The sequence below is a fragment of the Otolemur garnettii genome, unplaced genomic scaffold (assembly GCF_000181295.1).
Source record: "Otolemur garnettii isolate 467f Iridium unplaced genomic scaffold, OtoGar3 scaffold00001, whole genome shotgun sequence".
In the NCBI taxonomy this organism is placed as follows: domain Eukaryota; kingdom Metazoa; phylum Chordata; class Mammalia; order Primates; family Galagidae; genus Otolemur; species Otolemur garnettii.
Window position 1 is genome coordinate 7,367,040 of NW_003852396.1, and position 27,508 is coordinate 7,394,547.

Sequence of the window (27,508 nt, forward strand, 5' to 3'; positions counted from 1 at the left end):
CCAGTTATCTGATCTCCTAATGTAAAGTTGTGTGTCTAGGCATATCCACCAGTTATCTGATCTCCTAATGTAGCCACTATGTTGCCAAACCAAACTGGAGTTCTATGAATGTATAATTGTCTACTACAGAATCAAGCTGGGAAACTAAGCTGCGGATTTTTTTCTTCTTGCTGGTTCTTTTTGTTACAACCTACTCTGGTTGAGACACTCTTTATCCACCATCTCTAGCTCGCTCACCCACAAGCACTACTGTTCGGCTGACTTTCTTAAATATATGCCTTTTCTTAAATTTCTTAAATATATATGCCTTTTAATATCAAATGCAATCCTATCACATTTATATGAACTGAATCACTGTCTGCAGTCTCGACTTGAGCCTTGAGCCTGCGTTGATTACGCAGTTTCACAGAAGAGGACCCAGTCTCTGCTGAAGTACAACATCCCCAAGGACGATGAAGAACAAGGGGGAAAAGACAGAGAGTATAAATTCTAAAGAAAGGGAGAACTCAAATGCAAACATTCTGCCAGTTTATGCAGGAAGACAGAATATTTTCTCTATGTTGAAATGCAGAAAGTACACATACTCCTTATAAAAATTATCATAATAATTTTCCAGCAAGACACACTTCTAGGACAAGAACTGGGAGTGTGTTGCGGGGGGGGGAGATGGTGTGTGAGATGCTTAAGAAAAGCAATTCAACCAGGTATGGGGTCTACAGAACCCTGAACTGTTCCCCTCCTTGCCCTTCCTGGGACTGTGACTCTACTATTACTAATATTAACTAAGAAAAAAAGAAAAAAGAGGCTTAGTTTTAAAGGTTTTCCTTAGTTCAGGATGTTCTGAGATGTTTCATACCTACCACTTTATTTTTATCCTGAATACACTATTAATACAATCTTAACTTCTACTCTTCCTCACAACAAAAAAAGTTATTTTTAAGAAGCATTTATTCGGCTCAGCACCTGTAGCTCAGCAGCTAGAGCCACAAACACTGGAGCTGGTAGGTTCGAACGCAGCCCAGGCCTGCCAAACAACAATGACAACTACAATGACAACTACAACCAAAACAAACAAACCAAAAAAAAAAAAAAAAAAACAGGTGTTGTGGTGGGTGCCTGTAGTCCCTGCTAGCATTGGGAGGCTGAGGCAAGATAATTACTTAAGCCCAAGAGTTTGAGGTTGCTGTGAGCTATGGCGCCACAGCACTCTACCAAGAGCAACACAGTGAGACTCTTGTTTCAACAACAACAACAACAACAAAAAGAAGGGTTTATTCACCCCCAGATTAATCCCCTATCAGAAACTAAATGGGCCCTAAGACCCCCAGGAGATGATCCATCTCCAATTCAATAGTGGCACAGCATTTTTGCCACAGCTTATACATGAATAAGATACAAGGCTGACAAGAGCAGATGTTTCCAGAAAGAAAAGAGAATAATTACTGGCCACTTACTCTGGGCCAGCAACAGCACGACCACTGATCTGGCTCCAGCCTGTGTGAGGAACACCTGCTGTTTTTTTCCCTGCCCAGCTCCAGTTCTTCACTTTTTCCAACAGCTCCACTCCCGCTTCAGGAACCACCCCCTCCTCATCCCTTGAGGTTGGGAAGGACAGTCTGTGGGTCGTCAGGCCAGACTGTCCCAGCAATCTGACAGAGCAGTGTACACCAGCATGACGAGGAGCTGGCAGTCACGGTGATGGAACCTTCCCGTGGAGATCTGGTAATTTCTGCTCCTGAAGTCCCCAGCCACACCACGGCGGGCGGCTCAGTTTTCTTCCTTAGATTTTGTGACTGACCCAGGATACATCCACCAATTCCTTGTTTACCTCAGTCAGCCAGAGTTGGTTCCCACTGCCTGCAACCAGATTAACAATATGAAATTTAAATGCAGGCTGGTGACTGCCTTCATCCTGTTCTTGTCTCTTCTTCATAAATGCTCATGGTTCCTCTTCAGTTTTTTTCTTTCTAACAGAAGGCACTTCTCAAGTTTGTCAGCAGGAACATTACATGAAACTATGTATTGATGAAAGACACGTTTTACTGTACAACCTGGAAGCTTCCGAAGTTAAGAGTTTCGGCTCGGCACCCATAGCTCAGTGGTTAGGGCACTAGCCACACAGGCCGGGGCTGGTGGGTTTGAACCCGGCCAGGGCCAGCTAAAACAACAATGACAACTGCAATGACAACAAGAAAAAATAGCTGGGTGTTGTGGTGGGCACCTGTACTCCCAGCTACTCGGGAGGCAGAGGCAAGAAAATCACTTAAGCCCAAGAGTTTGAGGTTGCTGTGAGCTAAGACACCACAGCACTCTGTGGAGGTTAACAGAATGAAACATGGTCTCAAAATAATAATAATAATAAAATTAAGAGTTTCCTCTGTGAGAAGGTCGTAGGGTCTTCAGCACTTTCCACACCTCTCTATTCTCTTGCCTCGAAAATGGTTTTTCCTTACAATTAACCAACATGAAACGCGAATGCCTGTGTGTGCTGCCATGTCACTGCACTGTGGCAAGCCACCAAGACTCTTCTCTGTTCAGAAGCCAACTGCTGCAGTCAGAGCACCCTAGCAAGCAATGTTCCACATCTCACACACAGCACCTTTTACTGGGAACGTTCCAGTAAAGGGAAGGTTCCAGCTGCAGGCAGGCTCACTGAAGAGCATCTAAAGCCAATTCGTCTACAAAGGTTATTTTGGGTCAGAGTAGTCTGGGGCCTAGAAAGATAAGCAGAATCATTATTATCCTTGGTGGATCAAAGTCACCCCAAATTGCCAAATCGCAAGGCTATTTCCTGAAATGGGAGTTCTGTGAATAAAAAGGATGATGGTGTGGCAACACTGGATTAAATTACAGCTCTTGCAAGAAAATCTATCACCTAAAACAAACTCAACTGCAAAAAAATTAGAAACTGAACACTCTCTCATCTCTGATGAATTTGACGGTTCACCAAAGAATTGTTGAGTACTCCTTTTGAGTTTACAAAGTAATTTTCACATAGTTAAACATTATAATCGGCATTTTGGAGAACAAAGTTCGAATTGGTGAAATATGAAAAAAAATTCATACAAGGAGAAAAATGAGTAGGTTACCTAATGACATCTGTTTCTAAATCCTACAGCCCCTCCATATCATAACTGAGTCATAATTTCCACTTAATGATATTTGATGTCATCAACTCTCCAGCTTCAGAGTACACAACGTGTTTAGAGACAGCAGAGGTAGGACAGCTGCGTACAGGTGGGGTGGGGCCGAGGAGCCCACAAGGCTTTTCCTTTTTGGCCCTGCCCTTGTTATCTTCTTTCCTCTCTTTGGAAGTTCTGTTCCTGTAAACCCCTGCGGGTCTAACAAAGTCAGTGACTCCTTTTTTTTTTTCACTGGGTTTTGGGAAAACATAATATGGTAGTGGCCTTTCTTGTTTCTGTTTCTAATGACCACAAAATCTTTGGAAGGGCAGAGATTCCACATGGTGCACTGTTCCTGAGACTTAGAAGCCATACCGTAATTATTACATATAAAAAAATAAAATGAAATCCCAGCCTTTCACCTATAAAAGGAAGTAGGCCAGTAATGATACAGGGTTCCCCCATCCAAAGTTGGACAGGGGACCCCAGTTTTCCTAGGCCTGGGCAATTTCAGGAAGGGAACATCTGGACCTTTTGTGCTGAGCTGGAGGGACTGAGTTCATTCATTTGTGGACAACACTCATCAATATTGAAAACTTGTTTCCAGCTGGGCGCAGTGGCTCATGCCTGTAATCCTAGCACTTTGGGAGGCCAAGGCAGGTGGATGACTTGAGCTCATGAGTTCAAGACCAGCCTGAGTAAAAGTGAGACCCTGTCTCTACTTAAAATAGAAAAATGGAGGCAAAAGGATCACTTGAGCTCAAGAGTTGGAGGTTACTATGAGCTATGACATCAGAGCACTCTACCAGGGAGACAGCTTGAGACTCTGTCTCAAAAAAAAAAAAAAGGAAACTTGCTTCCATCTGCCAAGTCTAGTAATTTTCAAGATCTAATACCCCTAGACAAAGAGTCCAGACAGAGACTCCCCACAGGGGTCTCTCCCTATGCCAGTAACTCTGGCAGTGACTGGATATCTGCTTATACTAAGAAATGACTTTTGGGTCTCAAAACAACAGATGCTGTTGCAGGTGCAGAGAGAAGGGAACACTTGTACACTGCTGATGGGACTGCAAACTAGTACAGCCTCTTTGGAAAGAAGTATGGAGAGTCCTCAAAGAACTAAAAGTAGACATTCTGTTTGATCCTGCAACCCCATTACTAAGTATCTACCCAAAATAAAAAACATCTATTTCACAGAGGTTAAATGTTTATAGCAGTAGCTGAATTTATAATTGCAAAGATTGGAAACAACCCAAATGCCCTTCAATAAATGAATGGATTAATAAACTGTGGTATGGGTATTCCATGGACTACTATTCAGCCATAAAAAGACGGAGATTTGTTATCTTGTGTAACAACCTTGAGGGAGCATCTCATGTGCTCAATACTAAGTTGAAGCAAGTTGTTTTTGCATTCCTGTGATAACTTTACTTCAACCATGTCCTCTTTAAGAGAAAAAAAATTACATGCAAGAAGGGAGGAGGGAGAGGGTCCGGCAAGTCCCCACCCAAAGGGAACCACGCTCCGGCATGTAGCACACTGCCTGGGTGAAGGACACAACTACGGCTGGGACTTCACCTTGCAAATGCAAATGTCACCTAGTCTTGTGTGCCCTCATATTAATCTGAATTTTTTTTTGAAAGAGCCTTCATTTTTTTTTTGTCATCACAGTAGTGTTTTGTTAAAGTCCTCATGTGCGTATGTGAAATACACAAAACACACACGCCATTCTGACAAGTACAGAAGTGCCCTGATGATGAAGTTTAAACCCAGTTTACTTAGAGAAAGGCACAAATGATTGTAACCTTGCTGATTAGATGAAAATGTCTACGATTCAAGAAACCATGTAGCCTACAAGAAATCTCCTTAATAAATGGGCATGCGAAGAAGTTGAAACTGCTTAAGAATGGTGCTGTCCCAGCCCCAGCCAAACTGCAACAAAAATAGCCAGCGTTGTGGAGGACGCCTGTAGTTCCAGCTACTTGGGAGGCTGAGGCAAGAGAATCACCTAAGCTCAAGAGCTAGAAGTTGCTGTGAGCTGTGGTGCTACAGCACTCTACTGAGGGCAACAAAAAAAGACTGCCTCTTAAAAAAAAAAAGAACTGTTTGTCTCTTAGGTGCTTGTGAGAGTTCTTTCCTAGTACAGGGATCAGCCATTGGTGATACACGTTTTTGACCAGTCTATCATTGGGTCATTAAATTTGTTTATAATAAAAAAAGAATGGTGCTGTCACCACCCCCCACGTCTCTTCGCTCTCTCCACGAACCCTTTTCTGTCTTCTGTCACAGGCTTTGCACTTGGGACCTCGCTCTGCCCAGCACCAACACCCGCCCTCCCCAGGCTACTGTGACTGCGCAGCTGATCTCTTTTCAACTTCTTTCCCCCAATAATTCCCCAGATATGAGTGATCGGGTGTCTGATTTTAACTTGGACAATCTGAACTCAAACTCAAAATACCCCACCAGCCATTCCTTCCCCTCACCTGTCACATCCAATCCATGAGCAAAATCTCTCATCTCCTCCACTGCCACCTGGCCCGCTGGACCCCTGTAACAGGTTACTAATTATAATCCTTGCTCTTTGAAATACCCCATCTTGTGCTCACCACCTCAAAATGCTCCAATGGCTTCCTGCTGCGTTACAATCAAATCCAAACTCTCTGAGCGAATTCAGCAGTCCCCGCCCCACAAGAGTGAAGCCCCATAACACCTCTTTCCTGTGTCTCCTGCTCCCACCTTGCCAAAAAGGCCCAGGCCCAAACCACTTTCGGATTTGCAACCACCGGGGTGGAGGAGGCAGAGTCCTCCCTGACCTGCTGATCGCCCTGCCGACTCCTTCCCCACACCCCTCCCTGCCTCGCGGCCTTTTCTGGTCCCAGGGGCTTTATCTTTATGGAAACAAAAAGACAATGAGAACAGAGTTGCTGATGACACAGAATATAATTATACCCGCTCTCTCACTAACTTTTAAACCCTATTCTCTTACCATGAAGTACAAGGCTCAGCCAGGTGGAGGTAGTGATTTTTTCTTCTGACTGAAGAGCTCCAGACTAATCTCACAACAAAGACTGGGGCGGCAACAGCAAAAATTGGTTCACTCTCCCCTTAGCATTCGGTTACCATTTACTGCTTCAACCAAAGTGTGTGCCAGGTCCTGTGCTGGGCACTGGGGGAGTGGTGGTGAGCGAAGCCAGCAATCTCCCTGCCTGTGCAGACTTTCTAGCTGGGAAGACAGACTTAGATAAAGCATTATACAAACAGATGTAAGCTACAAAGTCCTCTGAAGGCCGTTACCCCCAGTCATAGGCCTGGAGGTCAAGGGCTATTCCCTGAGGAAGAGAAGCTTGAGCATAAGTCTGAAGGCTAAATGTGTGTTAGCCAGGCAAAGGCAGAGATGGGCAGTAAGAGCTCTTTCTTCATGCAGCAAGACCAGTATGTGTAAAGGCCCTGTGGCAGAGAGGGCGGACACAGGAGGGACCAAAAAAGATGACTGTAGATAAAGGGGCAAGGAGGAACACATTTTAAACATACCCCAGTGTGTGCCAGGTACCATTTTAAAGGCACATGCTTTACATGTTAAATCCCCGGCGCCAAGAGACAGCTATTTTACTATTACCAGCTCTACTTTACAGAGGGGAGGCAGGAGGGATTAAGTAGCTTGCCCAGGTTCACTTAATAGCAAAGCAATTATTTTTCTCTTCGTATCTATCTTACCCCCAATAGGACATAATACACATACTGAACGTGTATGGGGGTGGAGCCACTAAAACTAGTGAATCAGATTCACTGCAGAGTGAACAAAAGGAGTCAAACCAGTTCTCCCTGAACAGTCAGGTAACAGACTAAAATCATCACCTTTCAACTAGCTATTTTCATGTCATAAAGACGTGACCAAAGTGACATGTTTTGTAGAAGAGAGTTAGTTCCCATGGTTAAGTCTCAGTTTAAAAAACAAAAATACTAACTTACAATAGTTGGTGGAATACATTGGTTTTTTTGAAAATCATACTTATGTATAGCATACATCATGATGTTTCCATATACACACACACTATGGACCAGCTAACTCAAGTTTTGTGGTGAGAATTTTGTTTTTCAAGTTATAATTAACAAGCTACAGTCGTATATGCTTATGGGGTACAAAATGATGTTATGATTTATAAATACACATGAAATAATTAAATCATGATAATTAACATATCCATTACTTTAAAAACTTTTTTTCTGATAACAACTTTTAAAATTTATTCACAGCACTTTTTTTTTTGCAAATCTCACTGTTGCCCCAGGCTAGAATGCCAGGGCTTCAGTCTAGTTCACAGCAACCTCAGAACCCTGGGCTCAAGGATCCTCCTGCCCCAGCCACTGAGGAGGGGGATACAAGCACCTGCCATGACTCCTGACTAATTTTTCTCTATGTTTAGTAGAGACGGGAGCTCCCTTTGCTCAGGCTGGTTTTAAACTCCTGAGCTCAAGCAATCCTCCAGTTTTGACCTCCCAGAGTGCTGGGATCACAGGCACGAACCACCACACCCAGCCAGCAATTTTTATTTTTTCATTTTTTCCCCCAAAAATGAAAACTGAGAGATATTCTGGCTTCTCTTCAGACTGCATAAATCTTTTTCCTTTTACTATGCAAACTGAGAGCTATTTTGAAATGTATAATAACACTATTAACTATATTCACTATGCTGAAAAGAACTACAAAATAAAAAAAAGAAATTCCTGAGGTTTTCCTCTCCTCTCTCCACCCCTACCGCTGGTAACCTCCTTTCTACTCTCAGCTGGAGTCCGAGTGTTCAAGATCTCACGGCACCTGCGCTCCACGTCCGGCTTATTTCACTCAACATAATACATAATACTCTCTAATTCCAGCCGTGTTGCACGAATGGCGTAACTTTTTTGTAAGGCTGATAGTCTCCCACTGTGCACACACGCTATGTCTCCTGTATCTATTCATCTGCTGACCACACTCTGATTAATTCTGTAACTTGGCTAATGTGAATAGCGCGGCAACGAGCACAGGAGAATAGATGTCTCTTCAGCAGACTGATTTCAAGTCTTCTGCATAAGTACCCAGCAGTGGGGTTGCTGGGTCATATAGTAGTTCTATTTTTGTCTTTTGGAGGAACCTCTATCCAGTTTTCCACAATGGCTGTGCTAATTTACATTTCCACCAACAGTATATGAAGTGTACAAGGGTTCTCCCCTTACCCGACCTCCTCACCAACACTTATGTCTTCTTTATAGCCCTTGGCAGAGTGCTATGGCCTCATGCAGCCCACAGCAACCTCTAACTCCTTGGCTTAGGTGATTCTCTTGCCTCAGCCTACCAAGTAGCTGGGACTATAGGCACCCACCACAATGCCCAGCTATTTTGGGGTGCAGTTTGGCCGGGGCTGGGTTGGAACCCACCATCCTCCGTATCTGGGGCCAGCACCCTACTCACTGAGCCACAGGCGCCACCCACTCATGTCTTTCTGATGCCAGTGGTTTTGACACGTGAGATGACATCACACTATGGCTTTAATCTGCATTTCCCTGACGACTGATGAGGCTGGGCATCTCCCCTATCTACTGGCAGTTCATGTTTTCTTCTGAGAAATATCTCAAATGTCCATCAATGGATAAACAAATGTGATATATCCATAAAATGAAATGTTTGGACATAACAAGAATAAAATTCCGATACGTGCTACAACTTGGATGAACGTTAAGTGAGACAAACCAATAACAAAGGACCACATACTCAAGGTCCCATTCATCTGAAAGTCCAGGGCTTTATGGAAAACAAAAAGCAGGTGAGTGGTCGCTTAGAGCTTGGGAGTAAGGAGGAAGAGGGTGTTAACCAGAAAGCACAGGGGTTTTTTAGAAGCAATGACAATGTTCTAAAATTAACTACGGTGATGGCTGCACACATCTGGGAAAATACTAAAACCACTGGATTGAACACTTGAAATGAGTTGTACGGTTGTATGAATTGAATTGTATGGTACATGATTTACGCCTCAATAAAGTGGTTTATAAAATAAAAATAAAGACCCTGAAAGCCAATAGGAAAATACTCTCAACTCTTTATAAAGAAATGTAACTCAAGGAAAACTGGTGTTCTGCATTTTATGTTTTCATGTTACCATTTGAATTTATATGTACACATTAATTTTATAATAATTTTTATTGTTTTATTTTATTTTATTTTATTTTTTGAGACAGAGTCTTACTATGTAGCCCTCAGTAGAGTGCTGTGGCATCACAGCTCACAGCAAGCTCAAACTCTTGGGCTTGAGTGATTCTCTTGCCTCAGCCTCCCGAGTAGCTGGGACTACAGGGGCCCGCCACAACACCCGGCTATTTTTTTGTTGCAGTTGTCATTGGTGTTTAGCTGCCAACTTCAGTGCATGTGTCAGGCGCCATAAACACTGAGCTACGATTGCCGAGCCTATGATAAGTTTTAAAGAAACCTTACATTATTAAGGAGGAAAAAGATACAGACAAGCAAAAAGATGAAGAGTGGAGCTGTTAAGGTCCAGTGCCTATTACTGCTTAACTCCAGCCATCATGTCCGACAAAGACTCTTCCTAAGAGCTTTACACATCTGGGAAAAATTACTCTTGAGAATCCTTTGTTATTCAACATGATGTAAGTCATCAATGAGCGTCTGCAGCAAGCCTGCCAGCTGTGAAAAAGGAGTATTTAATTAAATGGAAATTAAAGAAGTGCCAAGACAGAAAGACCGAAGGGCCAAGTATTTCAGCCCCACTGAGTCCCCTCACCTATTTGAACTAGAATTCAAAATTCAACCCACTGTGTGCCAGACCTTCCACAGGGTTCAGCAAAAGACCACAGGAATCAGGAGTGTGGCTGTTGACTTTTCTGCCTGAAAAAAAGACGGCTACTTTTTCGGGGGGGGGGGGGGGGGGTTTTTTTAACTTCTACGCCATCTTTTTTTTTTTTTTTCTTCTCAAAAACAGGAAAAACAAGTATCAACAAAAGGCCCAAACCTTGTTTCTTCACTGGGTTCCTGGGCATGCTTTCTCAGTCTGCAGGCTCCCCCCCCCCCCCAGTTTCTCTCGTCTAGTCCCCTTCATCAGACCTCCCCTTCCTGCTCCCACCATTCCATTCACCATTTCCCAGGATTCACACAACAGGCTGGTTATTCAGCCCCATCTCTAACCCTGAACGATGAAAACTTTAGGGTGTTAAATGTTCCAGCAGCAGCCAGCTCTTGATGTGAACTGGAAGCGTCCCACTGAGGGTCTCACTGAGCTCTGAGGATGGAGAGATGCACAGCGACATTCCAGTCTGCATCTGCTGTCTCGGGAGTGCAGAGTATCAAAGCGCAAGTGGCTCAGGATCATTCTAGAATTTTAATGCTTGAAGCGCTAATCCCCACGGGAAGGAAAATGAAAGCCCCGGGGAAGTTAACTAACTTGCCATCATCCACAGCTCTGGCCTCTTCCAGGACCTACTCTGGTTTTCTTCTTTTTGGTGTCTTGAAATGTAATTCTTAGACCTTAAACATCCTATTTCTTTCCTAATTTTCTGTATGTAATGATGTAGCTGCAGTACAGACACCACTCACTTCATGTCAGCCGCAGTGACCTATGTCCCTTGGACACAAAAGGTTCACTCCTGCTCTGGACTTCTGCTTAGAACACCTCCCCCAGGTTGTCATGCGGCCTCCTCCTGTCATGCAGGCCTAAGCGCAGATCCCAGCTCGGGGAGGTCTTCCTTGACCAACCAACCTCAAGCAGCCCTTCTCTATGCATTCTCTACTAACCCTGTTTATGTGAGCAGGGAGACAGGTATTTTACCCTGTTTATTTTTTAATCACAATCCAAAATCATCTTTAGTTGCTTACCTCCTCACAGTCTGTATCTCTCCGCCTGGATAAACTTCTTTCTCTCTCTCTTGTTCCCTTCCTCTCTCCCTCTTTCTCTCTCTCTCTCTTTATTTTTGAGACAGAGTCTCACTTTGTCACCCTAGGTAGAGTGCCGTGGCGTCACAGCTCACAGCAACCTTCAACTCTTGGGCTCACATTGATTCTCTTAGCTGGGACTACAGGCGCCACCACAACACCCGGCTATTTTTAGTGATGGGGTCTCGCTCTTGCTCAGGTTGGTCTTGAACTCCTGAGCTCAGGCATCCCACCTTCGCAGCCTCTCACACTTCCTGACGGCGGCAGGGTTGCCTTTGTCTTATTTACTTCTTTATGCTTTGTGCCCAAAACAATGACTAGCACAGTAGGCAGTTCAACAAGTATCTATTCACTGAGTAAGTAAACATAATATTATATGATTTCCCCACACTACATTCCCTGAAGCAAAATCAGATGTTAAAAATTACCAATTTTCAGATGCAATCTCAAAAACATGAGTTGAACACAATTAACAGTCTCTGAGGAGTTGAAGCGTTTCCAGTACAAACAAGTTAAATTCATAATACTTAAGGAAATCTTTATGACATTCAATCTCCAGTAAAAAAATCAATATCAGTATTTTTATCTGTATTTATCTAATACCATTTGTCAGGCCAACTGGTTCCTATTTTAAAGATACCTCATAGGCAGTCTGAAAAGAATCTAACATTCCTTTCATAATAAAACATTTCATTCAATGTAAAAAGAAGGTGGTAATGGAATATGTTAACTGCATTGTAACTGCGGGTAAAACTGGAATACAGAATTATCTGAATAAACTATTCCCAAATTTCTACTGCCCTCTTTTGCAGAAATCTCAGCCCAAACCAGGTCCATGTGCTCAAAACTGCAGTGGTCCCTGCCATGTCTGCAGATAAAACTAAACCCTATTAGAGCAGCCCAAGAATGGGTCACCAAGCCAAAGGCAATCACGTATGCATGGAACATACATGATCAGGAGATCAACTGCTCTGGAACTGGCTTGGTGCACATCAAGCCCAAGAAAAGAGCTTCCAACTGGATGGGAGTTAAACTGGCCCTCTCGGATCCCTCTTTATGGGGAAGCATCAACGTGAGGTGATCACGGGCAAGGCTGTGTGCTGAAGGATACTGACTGCTGCTGCAGTTTGGGGAGACCTGCTCTCCGTTCTAGACCACGACACAGTTCCTAATGTCCCTGTCTGAACGTGTTAGGGAAAAGCATCTGGGCAGGTGTCTTCCTTGCCCTGGAGAGAATAAATTCATCCATCCACAGACTGAAAATATAAATCCCCTGACTACACATGAAATGACAGGGAAATTATTTTCTCTATAAGCTGCAAGTGTGTCAAAGAAGTCCCTGCAGATAAGAATGTCCGAAGTACAGCTGTCCTCAATGGGGAGGGCACAAGACCAACAAAACACTTCCATATAAAATCCAGCAGTACACCGAAAAGTAACCTCTATTCCTATTTAAGTATCCATATTACTGTATAAATGAAGAAAAACAGCTACAACTATTGCTACAATTGGAGCATAGCCCGGTATGTGTCTGAAAAATACACCCAGTAGTGCTCTGAACAATACCTGATAGTAGAAAACCTACCTAGAAAGAAAATCCTAGAAACGGATGGCTTCCCTGCAGTTATTCTAAGTGTTTAAGAAACAAAGAATAGCAAGCTTTTATAAACTATCCTAGAGAAAGGAATGTGGGATTTTTCTAATTCATATTCTGAGGGCAGCACAACCATGATACCCAAACCCGAAAAAGCCATTATCAGAAAGTAAAGTTAGAGACCAACATCTCATGGATTTAGATACAGAATCTTAAAATTGAAAACAAACAAACAAAAAAACCTATATACTAGTGCTTTGACTAGGCAAGTCACCAATTACAAAAAAAAATGTGGTTCCACAATTCAGTTCAACCAATCGAAACATACATAATTTTGCATAGAAAATTATGTATCTAGCAGAGAATTAGGATGAATAAATCCTAGATCCCACTCTCAAGAAACTTAAGCGACTAAAACAAACAAGAGAAAAAAGATTTGCTGAATCCAATGCACCAAGTCCCACAAAAGTGACAGGTGCCCAGTGTTCTGAGGTACTGCAGGCAGGACCTCCCTTTTTCTAACAGTACATTCCTGGAATACACATCACAATGGGGGATGCCAAGGAAAGATGCTATCTTCCTATTAGGATTGGCACCAGATATACTATGCTAGATAATACCAAATAAATTGGCAAAAAATATGTTCAAAAAAGTTTTAATAACTGGAAGGATCTACATTACTATAAAAGACAAAGTTGGGCTGGGCACAGAGGCTCACACCTGTAATCTTAGTACTTTGGGAGACCAAGGTGGGAAGATCACTTGAGGCCAGAAGTTTAAGATCAGTATGAGTACAATCATGACATTATCTCTACAAAAAAACAGAAAAATTATCCAGACATGGTAGCACAGGGCTGTAATGCCAGCTGCCCAGGAGGCAGAGGCAGAACAATGTCTTAAGCCCAGGAGTTTGAGGCTGCAGTGAGCTATGATGCTGCTGCAGCACTTAGCCTGGACAGCAGAGTGGGACTCTGTCTCACAAACAAAAAGTTAAACATCATCTCCTATAAAAATATACAAATTCCAGCTCAGCAACTATAGCTCAGTGGTTAGGGCGCCAGCCACATACATCAGAGCTGGCGGGTTTGAACCTGGCCCAGGCCTACCAAATAGCAATAACAACTACAACAAAAAAATAGCCGGGCATTCTGGCAGGCACCTGTAGTCCCAGCTACTCAGGAGGCTGAGGCAAGAGAATCGCTTAAGCCCAAGAGTTTGAGGTTGCTGTGAGCTGCAATACCACAGCACTCTACTGAGGGCTACATAGTAGGACTCCATCAAAAAAAATTATATATATATATATATATATATGTAAATACACACGCACACAAATTCTATGAAACCAGCAGACAAACTAACACACCCACACAAAAACTCAATTTAATTCACGTTGGAAGGGAGAGGGAGGAGGATGGGCGTGCTCTCTAAGGCGCACAGTGTAAGGGTAAACGGCACACCCTGGGTGAGGGGCGCAACTACAACAGGGACCTTACCTAACAAATGCAAACACTGTAACCTAAACGTTTGTCCCTTAATCTGAAATTTAAAGAAAATAAAAAATTAAAGATAAAAAATATATATATATACACACACACATATATATACAAGTTCAACATCTTTCATAAGAGTTTTCAAGGTTCAAAGAATGTAAGTTATGAGAAGTGTTACACATTCACCAAAAAACATCCTAAATAGTTGCGTGTTCTCCTCTCTTTGAACAAGCTGAGGCAACGCTTTCTCTTCTTTCTCAATACATTTTCCTGTGCCAGCGGAGCATTTGCAGTCCACGGGCCCTGAAGCCATCCTGGAGACTCTGATTTGACTTTATAATCCCTCACCGTGGACGTCAGTGCTGATATGTCTTTAGTGGAAGGCACACCGCAATTTTAGATGTGTGCTAAAGGAATTCAGAATCCAACTGGGTTTCAAATCCAGAATGTGGCACTTACAGCCATGTGATCCTGGGCATTTCTTAACCACTCTGAGTTTCAATTTCCCCGTGTGTAAAATAGAAACCATACCTACCCTCACCACTGTTAAGACGTATGAGAAGCGCCTTAACAGTTGTGGGCATTCAATAACTGGTGGCTGACGTGAATGCTATTATTTCTTTTTTTCTTTTCTTTTCTTTTTTTTTGAGACAGAGCCTCAAGCTATCCCCTTGGGTAGAGTGCCATAGCATCACAGCTCACAGCAACCACCAACTCCTGGGCTCAAGCGAGTTTCCTGCCTCAGCCTCCCTAGTAGCTGGGACTACAGGCGCCCACCACAATGCCCGGCCATTTTTTTTGGTTGCAGCCATCATTGTTGTTTGGTGGGCCTGGGCTGGGGATTCGAACCCGCCACCTTAGGTGTATGTGGCTGGCGCCTTAGCCGCTTGAGCCACAGGCGCCGAGCCTATTATTTCTTTACGATCTTTCTTCTACCCACCTGGCATATCCAAAGTTAAAAGTTCAAGTGGTACTGTACAGAATCAGATTCAATAAAGGCCAACAGTAAAAAACACCGATTAGCCTAATAAAGTATTTCAAAAATAAAACCCTCCTACAACTACCCCCAATGATAACCACCAGTATTACATTTTGGGATAATCCATCTAGTTTCTCCCTAGTTGGAAATTTTTCTGTAGAATTACTGAAACTAGAATAAAACTATATCCCCCTATCGTACCACCAGACACCAGTGGGAAAGGGAGAGACAGTGAGAACACAGCGGTCAACAACGCCAGAAATGAAGTGGAGTGGTCAGACGCCCAGGGCCATACAGCTCCGCAGAGCTGCACACCCAGGAGCATGGGCTTAAGGCCACTCAACTGTGCATTTAAAAATGGCTGAAATTATACATTTTATGTGATAGACATTTTACTACAACAATACAAAAGAGCCAAAGAAAAATCCAAGAAGTCAGGGCTTAGTCCATTTTGCATCCTTAGAACCTAAAATGTGTCAGAACATTAGACCCAATCAAACAAATAAGAGAAAACGGGTGATGGGATCAGTATACCTTTCTCTACTTTCCACTCAATGAACTCTGATGAGTAAGGGTACTCAGAAATTAAGTACTGCTCACAAGAAACGTGCCTTGATGGTTTGTAACAGATGACATTAGTCTGCTTCTACAGAGGAGCAACAAGGCAGGCTGACATCCGACTGACAGTTGAAATGAAGGAGAGTCTCTTTAGAGTCGGCCCAGGCATAATAAGGTTGCTGTGACCCACCAGATCAGGACATGTTTCATCAGCAAGACCTGCAGACCTCTGTATTCATATTTCATAGCTATAGTCAGAACACAGAACTGTCACATCTAAAGCTGTGCTTTACAAATTCATGATACGAAATACTAACATCCATGCGGTTTTAGGATTTATTCACATCTTTGCTAGACTGAGAAAGATAACTAATCCAGTCAACTGTCATTAATCCTTACCCACCAGGGGCAGCCCTCGGGTGCTCTTTAGGGGTGACTTCACAGATGGTTAAGATATGTCAGGCTACCGGCTCACGGGTGCTTTCCTGGTTGTTACTTTAGGTATACTAAGCAGATGAAAATCTTGTTTTTTGAACATTTTTAAACTCACCTGTCGAGTTAGCACTGGAGTTTTGCACAGACCCGGGAGCCGCTTCATTTCTAGATGCTATAAAAATAAAGAAATACCCAGTTATGAAAGAACATTTAGTATTTAACTAAGAACAGTGGCAATACGTTCCCTTCTGCCCTTGGAAGGGGTGCTGTGTGAGGGTAGTTATTCCGGAGAAGTTGCACTTTTGTCCATGTTGCTAGGAAAAGTACCTTGAGGTCGTGTGCAGTAGCTCAGGCCTATTATCCTACCACTCTGGGGAAGGTCGAGGCGGGAGGTTCATTTGAGCTCAGCAGTTCAAGACTAGCCTTGAACAAGAGTGAAAGCCTGTCTCTACTAAAAAAGAAAAAAATTAGCCAAGTGTTTGGAGGAAGGAGGGCTATCGTCCCATAGGCCCAGCTGCTTGGGAGGCTGAGGCAGGAAGACAGCTCGAGCCCAGGCATTTGAGGTCGCTGTGAGGTAGGCCAATGTTGTGGCAGAGACTCTGTCTCAAAAAAAAAAAAAAAAAAGGCTCGGCGCCTATAGCTCAACCGGCGAAGGCGCCAGCCACGTACACCTAAGGTGGCGGGTTCGAATCCCCAGCCCGGACCCGCCAAAACAACGACGGCTGCAACCAAAACATAGCCGGGCGTTGTGGCGGGCGCCTGTGGTCCCAGCTACTTGGGAGGCAGAGGCAGGAGACTCGCTTGAGCCCAGGAGTTGGAGGTTGCTGTGAGCTGTAATGCCATGGCACTCTACCCAGGGGACAGCTTGAGGCCCTGTCTCAAAAAAAAAAAAAAAAAAAAGGTACCTTGAAGCTGTCAGTAATATGAAAGTGTACTACTGAGTTTTTAAGATAGAAAACCTGTACTTTATGTAATGTACACACAGTACTACTATGTGCCAATCACCGAGTGTAACAGCTTTCCCGAAGTTCAGCAACTGGTGCTGATGGATGACCCAATTTCTGCTCCTGCCAACTCTGCTCTTCTGAGTGGAGGAGACCATTTCAGGAGGGCCCCTCTCCATGGATGGCTCTAACTTCATACAAGGCAGAGATGAAGTAGATAGGATTTTCATATTTAATTACAAGCCTTCTCAGTATGCTTCTTTTAACTTTTTAACTAACATTTTAAGATTTAGAAAAAAAATTAAGAGTATTTCATGCCTCACTTAAGCAATTTGCTGGAATGGTTCATTCACCTGGAGTCTTTTGTACAGTGAAGATTAAATACATACACCACACGAGAGGGAGCAAGTCACGGGGTTGAGTGCTGCAGCGTCAGAGCTCACAGTAACCTCAAACTCGAGGGCTCAGCTTATCCTCTTGCCTCAGTCTTCTGAGTAGCTGGGAATACAGGTGTGCGTCAGCATGCCCAGCTAGTTTTTCTATTTTTAGTAGAGGAAAGGTCTCATTCTTACTCCGGCTGGTCTCGTAACTCCTGAGCTCAGGGGATCCACCTGCCTTGACCTCCCAGAGTGTACTGTGTGTACTATTTACTTTTTGCAAAGAAAAACCCTCTCCTACTTAAAAAAAAAAAAAAAAAAACTTTAAAAGAACCCTCAAAGTATAAAGAAAAGCAACAACAACTTTGAAAGAGCACTTTCCTGCTTGTGCAAATTTCTTCCTCTTAATGGGACTAGATCCATTTATCACAAAAGGATACGGCACAAGATTAAACTTGAAAAAGAACAGAGTCCCAGCCTAAGCAAGAGGAGACTCCATCTCTACATAAAATAGAAAAATTATCTGGGAGAGGTGGTGCATACCTGTAGCCCCAGCTACTTAGGAGGCTGAGGCAGGAGGATCCCCTGAGCCAGGAGTTTGACATTGCAGTGAGCTATGATAATGCCATGGCACTGTAGCCCAGGCCATAGAGTGACAGGACAGGATGGGAAAAAAAGAAAGGAAAAGAAAGGAAAGAAATCAACAGCCTACATAGATATATATTTAGCCACAGTCATGAAGTGTTTACCACCTGCCAGGCCTGTGGGGAGCATGTTAATCGGCATTAAATCATCTGACCCTCCTAACAATTCTGAGACAGGAGTGCCATTTACATCACAGGTATAAATGTCACTTCTAGTGAAGGCCACCCAGTTAATAAAGGCGAAGTCTGGATTTGGACCACGCTGTTTTTTTTTTGTTGTTTGTTTTGTTTTTTTCAGTTTTTGGCTGGGGCTGGGTTTGAACCTGCCACCTCTGGCATATGGGGCTGGCACCCTATTCCTTTGAGCCACAGGCGCTGTCCTGGCCATGCTGTTTTAATCGAAAGCCTATAGATGTGAGTGCCAAAATGGAACTGCTGACTTTCTTTAAAAGTGCTCCTCCCCAATCTTCCCAACTGTTGCATTACCCTTGCTCAACACTCACACTAAGAGGTAACCCTTTGATTCCACGCTCTTCCTCACTCCACCCTCCACACAGATCTAGGATCCTCCCCCCACAATCTCCATTAACACTCACCATCATCTTTTGCCTGGACTGCTGTAAAAGCCTGTTTTTGTCTGCCTTGTATTGTCACTCCAGCGCAATGATTCCTCAATTTCTTGGCAATCTATTCGAACCCTTGAATACAGTCATTTCCAAGCTACCTTAATCCTTGGATTTTTCTGTTACAAGGGTCGATAAAGTCCCTTCTTTCCCCTAGGTTGTTCAAGGTGGGATTCTGTCACCTGCCACCAAGAGTAAGGACCAGTGCCTCCCCTCCCATCTTACTTTGTGTATCTCATTAGACTACCATAAAATCTATCCCGTTTGCTGATTGTGCTAGCTTGGTGATAGTCTCTCCCCTCCTCAAACTGATGTTCATAATACTCTGCAGCAGACTATGAATATTTTAAAAGCAGAATTTCAATGTTTTCCCCTTCTCCCATAATATTCTAGGCAGTGGCAGCATTGTGGAATGAAAGCATTATCTACTATAAGAGCCAACACCATCTTATGTGGCTTTAGTGGTAAAATGGTGGAGAATTTGGATTCTGATCTGATATCAAACATGTATTAGTGGTCTTACTTTGAAGAAGTTAGCTTACTTCTGAGCCTCAGTTTACTCATCTATAAAACCAGGATAACGCTATAAGAATCCAGTGGATGATTTGTGAACCTCAATTAGTAAGTATAGTGTTGGGTACACAGGAAATGCAACGGGAATAATTAGCTATGTAAGTTTTAGTATGATTGTTAATCAGTACAGAAAAATGGCTGTACTCGATCATACCTTTTGTAATGATACTTTACACAGCTTTACACAGTGTGTGTGAATGAAGACTAGGGTAACAGTTACTTGCTCTTTAAGATCTTCTATTGAACCCTCTCTTCGTCTAGTTTCAAGGTAATATAAGAGCCTATAGAAGCAGATTCCACCTCATGTTGGTTATACCAGTTCATCAATTCAGGGCTCACCTTTAGTTGAGCATTTCAAGTTTTCCAAATAGCACTAACTCCTGGTGAGACATTAAGTAACAAACAGAACATTGAGGGTCAAAAATAGGCAAAAAAAAAAAAAAAAACTGTGTTATGAGGGCAAAAGAAAGCAAAGCAAGACCACTCAGTTTCTCTGATAATTAATTAGAGAAACATCAAAAAGGTTTACTTGCACAAAATAAAAGCAACAAATTATTCAAAATGCAGACTTCCCCCCATAAATACTAGTATGAAATTAGCACCAAGACAAACGATGAACATGATTTTTATCAACAATTCCTTTCTCTCTTTTGTTTTTTAAGAGTGTCTCATTCTGTTGCCTGAGCTAGAGTGCCTTGGCGTCATGGCTCACAGCAACCTCAAACTCCTGGGCTCAAGCACTCCTCCTGCCTCAGGCTCCCACGTAGCTGGGACAACAGGCAGGGACAACCACGCCCAGCTAATTTTTCTATTTTTAGTAGGGACGGGTTTCACTCCCTCTCAGGCTAAGTCTCAAACTCCTAAGCTCAAGCAATCCACTCGCCTGGCCTCTCGAGTGCTAGGATTACAGGTGTGAGCCACTTCAACCATTTCTTTTCTTTTCTTTTCTTTTTTTTTTTTTGGCCGGGGCTAGGTTTGAACCCGCCACCTCTGGCATATGGAGCGCCTCACTCCTTTGAGCCACTAGTGACGCCCGACCATTTATTTCTTAAATGACCCATAAACTAGATCAAAGCCAGGCTGTCACATGTAAACAAACAAAAAAAATTCATATAAAACAAAAATTCTTATTTAATTCACCCAGATTATTCTAGCAAAATCAGGTGTTGGCCCTCACTTGCCTAGATTTGCAAATTGCTTTTTCATTTGCTGGATACAAGTAATGTAACACCAGTGGCCCGGCTTTTTGCCCAGCAAATCCAGTTTCCTGGCCTCATCCAAAAGAGACTTTTAAAAATAAAAAGGTAAGTCTTCAAATAGCCAATGGTATAAAGGGAAACATACGTCCCCCTATACAAAAGTGTCAACATTATTTTGTTGTGGACCTTACTGACCACGTCGTGAGGTTCCTGGTGCAGGTGCTATCTCAAGGGTGCGCAGCGGGGCCGCGCCAGGCCCCTGCCTGGGCACCCCGAGGCGGAGGGAGCCCCACCCGGGCCCCAGCCTCACCTGCGCCACGAGAGCAGGGTGAGCTTCCTAAATGTTCCCAACTAGCTACATGAGCCCCGAAGACGAACTTTACGCGTGTGAGGGACCTACCGACTGTAAGTCATTTGGTTAGTATCACACAAATGAAATGCCTGGAGACGCCCGAACAGTTCCCAACTAACCGGGAGACATGTTTCCGCAGGAATCGGTAGACATATTTTTCAAATCACCTAACTTTATTTACAAACGGAAGCCTTAGATAACCTCGAACACAAGAAACATTAACCTAAGGGAAAGGCTACAAAAAACGAACTTGAGCCCTCTGCCGAAGGCCCGCCCCTCGGGGAACTCAACAGGTCACCCGCACCCCTGCCGGCCTGCGCCCGCCGCCGCTTCCAGAAAAAAAGGCAACTTCGTCAGCTGGCGGCCCCAGGCAAGTGGGAGACCGGTCCCAGCCTCAGTTTCCTCCCCCATCCGGTCACCTCGAGTCCGCCCCGTGCACTCAGTTCAGAGACAAGCAGAACTTTCCGTACAAGATCGCAACTTGGAAACCCAAGCCTCGGCAGCGCATTCTCTCCCAGGACCGGGGCAGGAGTCCCCCGAGCCACTTACCCTCAGGGTCCAAGGCGGCCCCCAGCAGCGCTAGCACCTGCAGCGTCCCCAGGAGCAGTGCGGCCCAAACACCTCGCGCGCCCTGTCCCATTGTTCCGAGGGCAGGAAGCGGCGGCCTCGTATGTCCCCAACTGAGGTGGCGATAGCGGCCCAGATGCGCACTCGGAGCCCTCTCAGCGTCCCCTTCCGCTGCGCACGCCTCACCCCCCGCCCCCGCCGCCTGCCCCCCAATGACCAAATAGGGCGCAGGAGCTGGGCCTGGAGTGGGCGTCGCGCGCCAAGCCCTGGCGGCGGGACGGGGCGGGGACAGGGGCGGGGCTTGCTGTTCCTGGCGTGGCGACTCCGCTCCCGACCCCTCCCCACTCCGGCGCGCGCCTGGGGACCCCAGATCCCGCGAGCTGTGGCCTTTCTTTTCCGGAACGGCGGTTTAGTCGTCCGGCTTGAAAGCCAGCGCTGGGGCCTCTCTGAATACTGAGCACGCCGGGCTCCGCGGGGCCCGGAAGGAGTTTTGGGGGGAGGAGTTGCAGGCGGGGCCGCGAGAAGAGGGGAGTCTAGAAGAGCAACGAGCGGATGGGATTACCTCTGAGGAGTCCTGGGTGATGGGACCTCTCCCTTCGGGTGGCCCAGTCCAAGGGAGATTTGTTAAAATGTAAAACATCGATGATCTCCATGCCCCAGTGTACCTCATCGTCTCCACGGGTTCTCTGTACCTCTGAATAAAGACACAGTCCGTGCGCTTGCAAAGAGAGTGGAGTCGGAGGGTGGGCGCGCGCACGGGTGTTGGTAGCTGTTCACCCCGAAGAACAAGAGAGCCACCCGGGCTTGGGGCGCGAAAATCTAACTCAGCCCCTTCTCTACTTGGGGTCTCCTGGACCAGTCCTGATGGAATATCTCGTTTTAAACAGTTTTTGGCTAAGTCTGTCTTAAACCCTTGGAGCCAATGCTTACTCGTCTTGACTTGCAGTGCTTTTAAAGTTTGTATTTTGATTTTGCTCAGAACTCTGAAGTGACAGGTATCTATTTGAGGCCGAGGCAGGAGCACAGTAGAGATTGAGTCCAGGCTTGTGCGGGAACCCTCAGCTGAGGTGGACCGTGGCCGGAAGGATCCAGGGCCAAATCACCGTGAATCTCCACCTGCAAAGTTAATGATGTTGGAGACCTTTGGTACCTGACACAGATTTGATAATATGAAGGGTACGTTGCATTTACATCCCCAAAACTACGGTATGAGAAGGCGTGAATATAATCTACGGCAAATCTACCAATATGGACATGACTAATAATAGAGATTAACTGGAGCAATCTGGCTTAAATATACAGACTCCTGTCGGTGGATTTAATCAGCCAATCTGCAAATACTTGCCAGCATCTACCATGAGCAAAAAGCCCAGCACTACACATTCAGGTTTTGGTTATTCTGGGGGCAGGGGTCTGGTTTAATAATAAACTATTCTGGTAACTACCTACGCCATTGACCTCATTATCCAAGTATTTCACAATCCAGGCTCAACCTGTCTTTCCAGCCTTGGCTCTGCTGCCCGTGGACAGGGCGCTGTTTTGGAGCCCGGCGTCTGCATGCATTCTTCTTCTGAAAAGCCCTCCATTCTCGTCACCAACTCTCAGCTAACATTTCGTTTAAGGCTTAGTGTACGTGTAACCTGAGAATCTAGGTGGAATAAGAGGTCTGAATGTTCATGTCACCCCCAAATTCACGTGTCAAAACCTAATCTTCAAGGTGATGGTATTAAATGATGGGGACTTTGGGGGTGAGCAAGTCCCTAATGAATGGGGTTCCTGCCCTTATAAAAGTGACCTTCAGGAATTTTTTGCCCCTTTTGCCTTCTGACAACACGACAAGGTGCCTTCTGTAAAGCAGAGAGCCTGCACCAGACACCAATCTATTGGCACCTTGATCTTGGACTTCCCAGGCTTCCAAATTGTGGCAAATTTCTGTTCTTTATAGATAAAGGTATTTTGTTACAGCAGCAGGAACAGACGACAGTATGAAGACAAGATAACCACTGGACAGTTTTTCCTGGGACTGACCTTGGTAGAGAAAACCTCAGCTCTTCTCCGCAGTCTGATGTCCACACCACGGTGTGATTGGGTGTGCCCAGCATTACTTTTCTTTTCTTTTTTCTTTTTTTTAAGGCAAGCACAAGCTTATTGAGCAAAGTAAGATGTGTCCATCACAAACAGCAAACCAGCCCCCTGTTATTACAGGAGGGCCCCCAGCATTTCTTTGGTAGTAACAGCTCAGTACCATGGGTTGGACATGTGTTCTCTAGTCTGAGGAGACAGGAAGGGCAAGGAACTTTCTGCCCTCCAGAAACTCTAAGGGGAGGTTTGGCCTTCAGAGATCCCCCCTCTCCAGTGCTGTGTCTGGATCCCTTTCTGTAACCTCACCAGACCCCTCAAAGTTCTCCAAACACGCCCGGGCCTTCCACACCCCTGTTTTTGCTTTAGAAGATCCTTCGATCAAGATGCTTTCTGAGCTTTCTGATCTTCCACTTGTCCCTCAAGATTCCTATCATATCTCACCTTCTCCCTAACCATCAATCTTCCTAGGCAGATTTTAGCTCTCTCATCACTCTCCTCACACTTTCATCAGCTTGGCCTCCTCACTTCTACCATCATTCTCTATGCTGTTCTCTAAACAGCAGCCGGTGTGATCCTTTTAAAATGTGAGTCAGGGGCGGTGGCTCACACCTGTAATCCCAGCACTCTGGGAGGCTAATGTGGGTGGATCGCCTGAGCTCACAAGTTCCAGACCAGCCTGAGCAAGATCGAGACCCCATCTCTAAAAATAGAGATGGCATTGTGGTGGCACCTATAGACTCAGCTATTTGGGAGGCTGAGGCAAGAAAATCACTTGAGCCCAGGAGTTTGAGGTTGCTGTGAGCTATGATGCTACAGCACTCTACCAAGGGCAGCAAAGTGAGACTCTAAATAAATAATTAAATAAATAAATAAAATATAAGTCAGACAATGCCATTCCCCGCCACCTTCCAGAGTCCAAAACCATGACCTATTAGGCCTATGGGGCATGTCCTTGACTGCCCTTCCTCCCTCATTTTCTACCCTCACACCCTCTTCACTAAGCTTTACCATCCAGTGCATTAGAGATGCCCAGTCAGTGCTCATCCCACAGCCTGCGTGCAGTCAGTGCTCATCCCACAGCGTGTGCGCTCGCTCCTCCCTCACCTGCTCCCTACTCATCTCAGGAAAGCCTTTCGTGAAATTCCTCATTTACAGTCTTTGTGGCACCTCCCACTATCCATCATCATGCTCGTTTGTATATCTGTTGTTGATCTCTCCTATAAGGTCCGTGAAAACACAAGGCTGCCTGTGTGTGTATTTCTGGTCTAGCTCCTGTCTCACATTGCTGCAGGTCACTGGACACTTGTGTGAATTTGCTTTACTTAGAACTCAGATTTTCAGCCTCCCTTACAACTGAGCTCAAGAATGTAATCTAGAGGGCGGCACCTGTGGCTCAAAGGAGTAGGGTGCTGGCCCTCTATGCTGGAGGTAGTGGGTTCAAACCCAGCCCTGGCCAAAAATTGCAAAAAAAAAAGACAAGAAAAGAAAAAGAATGTAATCTAGGCTCTACTGATGAGGCTCATTTTTGTGAAACTTAATTCAGGTAGAAGCAACACAAGGACGTAGGCTGTGTGTGGAGCATGAACAGCCCGAGAGGCGGCTTGCTGTGTTGGCAGTGCTACCAGCAACTGGTGAGAAGCAGTAGTCTCTCAGGGTTACAGACTGAGTTTCTGATACAGAAGTGGCATGGGTGGAGAGCTGCACTGGAGGCGTTTCTTCTTGGGCTGGTTCTGCACTGGTTTTTTCCATCATTCCTGGAGGCTTGAATCTCTACACCTTCCAACAATCCTGAGAGTTACTCAGTATATTCAATATACTGCTTTTTTTTTTGAAAGAGAGAGTCTCACTCTGTCTCCCTGGGTAGAGTACTGTGACCTCATAGCAACCTCAAACTTTTGGGCTTGAGCAATCCTCTTGCCTCGGCCTCCTGAGTAGCTGGGACTACAGGTGCCCACTACTACACCCGGCTAATTTTTTCTATATTTAGTAGAGATGGGGGTCTCATTCTTGCTCAGGCTGGTCTTGAACTCCTGAGCTCTTGCAATCTGCCTGTCTTGGCTTATTAAGCAAGATAATCTGTACCTCAGCAAGAGTTGCTAGTTTTTGTTTTTCACAACTAAGGATCCTGACTCTATCTGATTGTCTTTTTACCCTCGTGGGCTACAATCTCTATTATATGATTTACCAACCATTTATTGAGTCCTTGTTATGTGATGGACAATGTCCTCACCAAGCTTATAGTCTAGTGGCAGGACAAATACATAGACAGTTACGCTAGAGGGTGTTAATCGTATGATGTGATAAGGGGAAAGCACACAGTGGAGGCATTTTCTATGTCTTCATCTTTGTACTTGAGGTTCTAAGCATTTCTCATCATGCAGAAGGCATTTAATTTATATTTGTAGAATGGGTTTTGGGTGGAGATAAACAGAGCAGCAAAATATTGGTACTGGCTGGGCACAGTGTACACCTATAATCCTAGTATTCTGGGAGGTTAAGGTGGGTGGTTACCTGATCTCAGGAGTTCAAGACCAGACTGAGGAAGAGCCAGACCCTGTCTCTACTAAAAATATAAAAACTAGCTGGGTAGGCAGTGCCTGTGGCTCAGTGGGTAGGGTGCCGGCCCCATATACCGAGGGTGGTGAGTTCAAACTCAGTCCCGGCCCAACTGCAACAAAAAAAATAGCCTGGCGTTGTGGCAGGCACCTGTAGTCCCACCTACTTGGGAGGCTAAGGCAAGAGAATCACTAAGCCCAGGAGTTGGAGGTTGCTGTGAGCTGTGTGAGGCCACAGCACCCTGCTGAGGGTGATGAAGACTCTGTCTCTACAAAAAAAACCAAAACCAAAACAAACACACACACAAAAAACTAGCTGAGTGTAGAGGCAGGTTCCTGTAGTCCCAGCTACTCAAGAGGCTGAGGCAAGTGGATTGCTTAAGCCCAGGGGTTTGAGGCTGCTGTGAGCTGTGTGAGGCCACAGCACTCTGCGGAGGGTGATTAAGACTGTCTCTACCAAAAAAAAAAAAAAAACCCCAGGAATTTGAGGTTGTTGTGAGCTATGACGGCAGCGCACTTTACACAGGCAAAGAGTGAGACTCTGTCTCAAAAAACAAACAAACAAACAACCCAAACCAATAAAACTATGGTATTCTTCTCTCTCAATAAAGTTCTCTTCTTTTTTTTTCTTTTTTTTTTTTTTGAGACAGAGTCTCACTATGTTGCTCTTGGTAGAGTGCTGTGGTGTTGCAGCTCACAGCAACCTTCAACTCTTCGGCTTAAGCGATTGTCTTGCCTAAGCCTCCCAAGTAGCTGGAACTAGAGGCACCCACCACAATGCCTGGCTATTTTTCTGTTGTAGATATCATTGTTGTTTAGCAGCCCAGTTTGGGTTTGAACCTGCCAGCCCCGGTGTATGCGGTCGTTGCCCTAACCACGAAGCCACAGGAGCTGAGCCAATGTTCTCTTCTTATTCATCCTGTGGTTCCTGGATGTCTGAGTCTTGACTTAGGGCCACTTCAGGGTGGACCAGAGGTTGGGACCATCATTCATTTACTCAGTCAGGCAATTTTCATTTATTGAACATGTAACATGTGCTAGAAACAACAAGAAGTAATACATATTTACCTACCTTCCAAAAAGAGAGACCCCAGTGAGCAGTTTAAAATTGAGTTGGTTTCTATTCATAGAGATAGAAAGTAGACCAGTGGTTGCCAAGTGTTGGGGAGAAGGAGGGGAAAGGAGAATTTGGTTTAATTGGTACAGAGTTTTAATTTTGCAAGATAAAACGAGTTATGAAGATCCGTGATGGTGAAGGTTATGCAAGCATTGTAACCTATTTATTAGTACCCTCACATTAATCTGAAGGGAAAAAGAAAAGAACATTTTTATTATACCAGAAAGTTCCCAAATGTCACTTTGATAAATTCTCCACCACTGTAAGTCAGGCACTGTCTTAATATTTCTTCACTGTGGAGTTGTTTTGGTCTAGAACCTTAAATAAATGATGTAAAAAATTATATCCCTTCAGAAGAACAACAACACATGAATAACAA

At 44.6% G+C, this 27,508-nt stretch overlaps 1 protein-coding gene across 1 annotated transcript in view; it reads right to left on the reverse strand.

Moving 5' to 3' along the window:
• Window positions 1-21,563, reverse strand: part of TMEM123 (transmembrane protein 123) — a 46,617-nt gene extending 25,054 nt beyond the window's left edge. Inside the window, exons 1-2 of the mRNA XM_023511401.1 lie at window positions 21,358-21,563; window positions 16,212-16,268 (exon numbers count right to left, since the gene is read on the reverse strand). Of these exons, the coding sequence (XP_023367169.1) occupies window positions 16,212-16,268; window positions 21,358-21,448 (148 nt within the window). The 5' untranslated portion in view covers window positions 21,449-21,563. The remainder of the gene's footprint in view (window positions 1-16,211; window positions 16,269-21,357) is intronic.
• Between the last annotated feature and the right edge of the window lie 5,945 nt (window positions 21,564-27,508).